The sequence below is a fragment of the Buceros rhinoceros genome, unplaced genomic scaffold, assembly GCF_000710305.1.
Source record: "Buceros rhinoceros silvestris isolate BGI_N320 unplaced genomic scaffold, ASM71030v1 scaffold12086, whole genome shotgun sequence".
Taxonomy (NCBI): Eukaryota; Metazoa; Chordata; class Aves; order Bucerotiformes; family Bucerotidae; genus Buceros; species Buceros rhinoceros.
In genome coordinates this window covers 16996-22690 of record NW_010416975.1, presented here as the reverse complement: position 1 = coordinate 22690, position 5695 = coordinate 16996, and the positions used below count along the sequence as shown (strand labels likewise).

The following is a 5695-nucleotide window of genomic DNA, read 5'->3' as shown; positions in this document are numbered from 1 at the left end:
AGCGGTTCAGTTCCAGGAACTCATCGGGCTGTGTCTTCAGAGTAGGTACCTTCATGTCCTGCTTCTGTCAGGCAGGTTTTGGAGCCCTGTTAGTGCGCCTGTTTATGACCAGCTCATTTCTGTCTGGCCTTCTGCCTAACGTTGTTGTTCTGTTGAAACAGCTCTTCTTGCTCGGTGCTGATCCACCCGATTTGTTCGTACACAGCCTGAGTAACCAGGAAGATAGTCCTGGTTTGAGGGGGTTCCCAGTGACAGGGGTATTTAAGGAAAACAAATATTAGAGCTATGCCAAAGAGAACTTGATAGTGAAAGCTGAGGCCAGTGCAGGAGGAGAGAGAACACAGTGTTTGTGCAGCTTTGAAAACATCTTCGTTCTGAGGTAGCCCTCAGAACCTCTGAGGGACTGCTGTCCGCAGGGAGGGAGCTCTAAGTTATAACCAGGTCTTATTTTTTATTGTGAATTACTGCTGAGCGCGTTCAGCAGCTGCAGAACCCCGTGTATGTAGAAGAAGGAAAGCTCAGAGAAGGATCTAGACTTTCCTGCTTTCTGAACTGCAGGTACACCAGTTTCAGAAGTCGTCTGCCACATTCACATCAGTGACAGGCGTAAATCTGTCACACGTGGCTCTGTACGTCAGAACGCTCTCTGGTTTTAAGGCTCCTGAAGGGTCTGAAGGGTGTCTTTTTTTTTTTTCACTTTTGTTTTTCTGAAGCTGCGTTGTAGGAAGACCAGAGGGTGCACCACCCCACCCCTCACTCAGCCCACCCCAGTGAAACTGGCCGATGGATTTGCGAGTCAGTCACATCTGAAGGGACTGAAGTCTCAAGTAATGGTCTCTGCGACTGGCGTGTATGGACAGCTGTGGGAGAGGTTCCAGCTGTGGCCTCACCAGGGAGCGGGGAGGCTGACCTCTGCTTTTCCCGCCCTCCAGGAGAGCGAGAGGGAAAACCACCTCGCGACATGTGTTTAGAGGTTGGTTTGGATTTTAGTGACTGAGCCCTAAGAAGTCTCTTCATGGTATTGTACCATTAAGAGTTTGTAGACTTCTTAAACATTCTGGATTCCCAGGGAAAGCTCTACAGAGCTCTGAGCTTCCTGGTATCCAGACCCCACCTGCCGCCTATATTTTTCCTGTTTTCTTTTCTCCTGGAAGCACAAAGTAGGTCGTTCTGATGAAATTAATCTGGCAGCGTTGCTGAAGAAGCTCACGCCCTCTTGCATTTCACTCTATTTTAGTGGCGGTGCCAGCAGCAGGCTGGCAGAGGCTGCTTTTAAACTGGTGGAGGGGAGGGTTATTTTTATTTTTTGCTTCTTGAGGCTGAATTCAGCAAATACAACATTTACTTTGTTTTGGGGGCAAACAAGCCTCTGCAGCACCATGGCTGGTTGATTTGGGGTTCCAAGCTGACCAACGGGTGTGTCTGCAAGCCTGGGTTCACGTTTAATTCTTGCATTATGTCATGGTCCTGCTTTTGAGCATCAACCTACCGAAGTTGCCTCAGAATTAATAGAGAGAAATGCCAAGTAGGGCCTGAAGGTTCTTGGTTTTTCACTGTGTGGCGATCCATGGCCATGCAGGTGGAATCCAGGCTGTTTCCACTCCACCTGGGAACGATGCTCCTGGTTCCTCTTTGCCCCAGTCTAATTCTAACCATCATCAAGATGTACCTGTGGAAGCAGAGCTCTCCTTCCTGGGTGTGAACTGGCAGCACCTGAAGGAAGGTTTATTAAAATCATTAGGAAGACACTCCAGAGTGCTGCCTGCATGCACTGCTCCTTGGTGAACTGCGTCTTCTCTACGGGAGTTACCAGAAACGCTGGGTGAGGCGTCAGAGCCCAGAAACCGCTTCATGGAACAGAGGCCAAATGAGTCTCGGGGTGGAGTAGGTGAATTAGGCGCATGAACACAGCCCGTGGACCACACAGCGTGTGCCAGGACAGTCAGAGAGCCTGTGACCCAAGGACTGAGTCCTTCAGAAGAGCTGAGGTGACAACGGTGGAGCTGGAAGCGTACCAAGACTTTAATTTGTCTGCACTTTAGAGTCAGGTGTTGCTTTGGCGTGAGAAGAGCTGTCATTGCACATCTTGGGAGGGTGACAAACGACTGTGGAATCGGAAGCAGCCGTGTTGTGCATAATATTTCTCTTATTACCAAGAGTTGCAGATGGTCTCGTAGGTCTTGCATCTAGCACCCGCTCAACCTTTGGTATGCTTTTTTTTATTCAATCCCTTGTAAAAGTGAAAATGTCTTTGGTACTTTGAAATGCTCTCTGCCCCTTGAGGAAACAGCCTGGTCTCCAGGGAGGAAGGTGGGTGTGCAAAAGTTAATGCAGCTGTTCCTCTGGCTGGTCTCAATCTTGCCTGGTTCAGTAGGACACGGGCAGAAGCTGGCAAAGCGCGCTGGCCGCGATAGGGCTGGGGAAACCAAAGCTGGGCAGGTCAGGCTGTGTGAGACCATGGAGAGAGAGAAATTAGATTAGTTCAGGAAGGCTCCAGGTCTCTTCCCTGGCCTGCTAGGAAGTGTTGCATGTGGTGTGTATCTTTCCTTCTGATTCTTAAATACTTACTTCAGTGGGTTAAGTGTTCGTGTGGGTCCTGGGTTGTTCTCTCCGCTCCAGGTCATTGCCTGAGCAGTGCTGGCAAATTCCCACAGCAGCCCGTTAGCAAGTCGCTCTGGCTGTGCTCTGCAGGAGGGGTGGTGGCTGCGCCACTTGAGTGCTGGGCTCCCTCATCCCTTGGTGGGAGCGTCTCCTCTGAAACACTTCCATTAGTTATGAAGATGGCTAATTCCCCCATCAGCCCGTTAGAAAGTCGCTCTGGCTGTGCTCTGCAGGAGTGGTGTTGGCTGCGCCACTTGAGTGCTGGGCTCCCTCATCCCTTGGTGGGAGCGTCTCCTCTGAAACACTTCCATTAGTTATGAAGGTTGTGCTTCAGAGAAGGGATGATGGACTGCTGTGGTGCCTGACTGCTTGCTGACACCCCGTTTGTCTGTCTCTATAGCGTACTGGAGGTTCTGGCTCTGTGTCAGCGTGGTGTATGAGCTCTTCCTCATCTTCATACTCTTCCAGGTAAGTCCCCCAGACCGCTGGTTACTAAATGCCAGAGTAATGCGGATCACAAGTCCTTTGGGGCACTCTCTGGGATTCTCGCTGGCTGCAGGAGCTGCTCTTCGTTCTCGTGAAATTGAATCGTTGTGCAATTTAATGAGACTTAATGGGTTGGGGAAAAATTGTAATAGTATAAAAATACTTCCCCTTGTCTGACCTGCAGCCGGGCTCAGACGCCGCAGCGCAGTGTTCCTGGCCGCGCTGCTGAGGAGTCAGGTCCTTGCTTAGATCAAGCAGTCGGGACCTGGTGCTTCTCGTGTTTTAGTCTCTGCTCTGCAGGGTTTGGTGTGACTTGCTGAAGTTTTGTCCCAGCTGATCCTACGGTCTGGGGGGTGAATTCATCCTGTTTAACCTTTTGAAGAGCTTTTTGTCTTGAATAGGTGCTTTGAACATTTGTGGGGGGGGTTTGCAATAAACTGAAGCTTTGTACCCAACTTTGTGTAGTGGCAGCGAACTGGGGATGATGGTGGCTATTGGTACTTCCGGATAAAGTATGTAATTTCTTACCACATTCTTGTCCTTCAGTAAACTGAGAATTTCCCCCTGGCTTTTACAGTTCTGCGACTTCTCGGAAGTGCAGCAGTTGAAGTAAAATATCTCAAGAATTTCTTTACAGAGAGGGTTGTGAAGCCTTGCGAGAGGCTGCCCAGGGCAGTGGTGGGGTCTCTGTCCCTGGAGAGGTTTCCCAGCCGTGTGGAGGTGCTTCTGAGGGACAGGGGGCAGTGGGGACTGGACAGTGCTGGGGGAAACAGTTGGACTCAGTGATCTTAAAGGTCTCTTCCGACCAGATGATTCTGTGATTCTGTGAACTGTGGGTTTGTGCTCTCGTTGCAGACCGTACAAGACGGCAGACAGTTTATGAAGTACATTGATCCCCATTTAGGGGTTCCTTTGCCAGAGAGAGACTACGGCGGCAACTGCCTTATTTACGATCCTGGCAATGAAACCGATCCGTTCCACAACATCTGGGTAAGAAACAACTGAAGGTTCTGGCTAAGGAGTCTGGCTTCTGGTAAAAGGCTGTTAAACTGAAACCTCCACAGTGCAGTCCTGAGTCGTTCTGAGTGCTGGCCGAGAGAACAGATCGTGGCCAATTCTTTTAGCTTCCTTGTTTCCCTTCTCTCGACCTTCCTGTCGATCAGATGGAGGTGTGCCTCTGTGTCCCAGTGACAGTGCCCAGGAGAGGGGGTAAGAACCCTCGTTTCTCAGATTATTGAGGTAAACCCTTTCCCGTAGGAGCTGGGATATATTTGAGTGCCTGAAGGACCTCCTCCTCACAGGCACCTTGAGGCACAGTTCAAAAGTTGGATGTTGCCCAGCAGCCTGTAAGTTGCCCTTTCCCTAATACAGGAAACCATCAGGTTATTGTTTCTCGCTGGCAAACAGAAAACTTGACATTCCAAGGCAAAGGAATGCTGATAATTTACCACTCCCTGATTGCGTGGGGCTGTTAGTGCTTGTGTAGGAAGGAGCTCGGAATCCTTTGGGTTTACCACATCACCCTTCAGTGCATCAGGATGTGGAATAACGGAGAGCAATCAGGGTTCTTTTCTGGTCTTGCACCAAAACTAGGAGGAGGAAAGGCCCTCTCTGCCCAGGTTTGTGGTGGCAGGGCTGGTAGGATTTAAGAAGCTCTGCTTCTGACAAAGAAATGCATGTTCTTGCCCTGGCCGGGCACATTCTGTTTCTGTCCCCTTGGAAGGCAAGGAACGTGACACTTAGCATGTCTGCTAAGTGTCTGCTTTATCCACACAATCCTAATTCCAGCTTCTGCCCCTTAAAACTGCTGTCTTGGCTTTGAAGGCAGCTCCTTCGTTCAGTACTTGAGCACACAAACTCCTGAAAGGCATCTCTTACTTGTGTGTGAACCAGCCGGAGCGTAGCATTGTGTTCTGAGGAAGGAATCAAGCCTTGAGAACAGGTTGTTGTTTGTGGCGCAACGTGACCTGTGCTCTCTTCTTGCTTTGTAGGACAAACTGGATGGATTTGTTCCAGCTCACTTTTTTGGCTGGTACCTGAAGGTAAGAACAGGCCTGCTGGTCCACTGCGGTTTCGGTACTCGTCTGCTTTAAAGCTTTGCCGCCTCTGTTTCAGCCACGCCAGCCTTCAGGATCGGTTATGTGAGGCAGCCGCCTGGGAACTAGGCTGGGTCTGTAATACATGAAAGGCTTTTTCTTCTTTTTCCTTTCCTCTGGCCGTGTCAGGTCACCTCACTTCTCTCTGAAGTGACACAACATTGACACGAGTTCCCTCCTGCCCCAGAATTCATGCTGAGGTCAGGTCAATAAAAGTAAAAACCTTCACTCCTGCAGCAAGAGAAATGCTTGACTGACCTTTGGATATGGTGTGTGGGGAAGAGAGCACTGGGAGAAGGCGATGAGTCTGATTCACCATCACTGGTCCAAGGCGCCCAGATCAGGCTTTGGAATCATAAAACAGGCAGCGGTTTAAGTCTTGTGACTCGTTAGTCACTGTCAGCCCCTGTGGAAGGAGTTTCACGTGTGCTGTCTCCACCAGAACACGTTCAACACCTTTGGCTGGTTACTTTGGTCTCAATATTGGCTTTTTTTTTTTTTTTTAACCTGAC

The 5695-nt window shown here is 49.9% G+C and overlaps 1 protein-coding gene across 1 annotated transcript in view; it reads left to right on the top strand.

Annotated features, from left to right (window-relative positions):
* Positions 1-5695, top strand: part of PTDSS2 (phosphatidylserine synthase 2) — a 32625-nt gene that overhangs the window by 15137 nt on the left and 11793 nt on the right. Inside the window, exons 4-6 of the mRNA XM_010138002.1 lie at positions 3002-3069; positions 3943-4077; positions 5079-5129. Of these exons, the coding sequence (XP_010136304.1) occupies positions 3002-3069; positions 3943-4077; positions 5079-5129 (254 nt within the window). The remainder of the gene's footprint in view (positions 1-3001; positions 3070-3942; positions 4078-5078; positions 5130-5695) is intronic.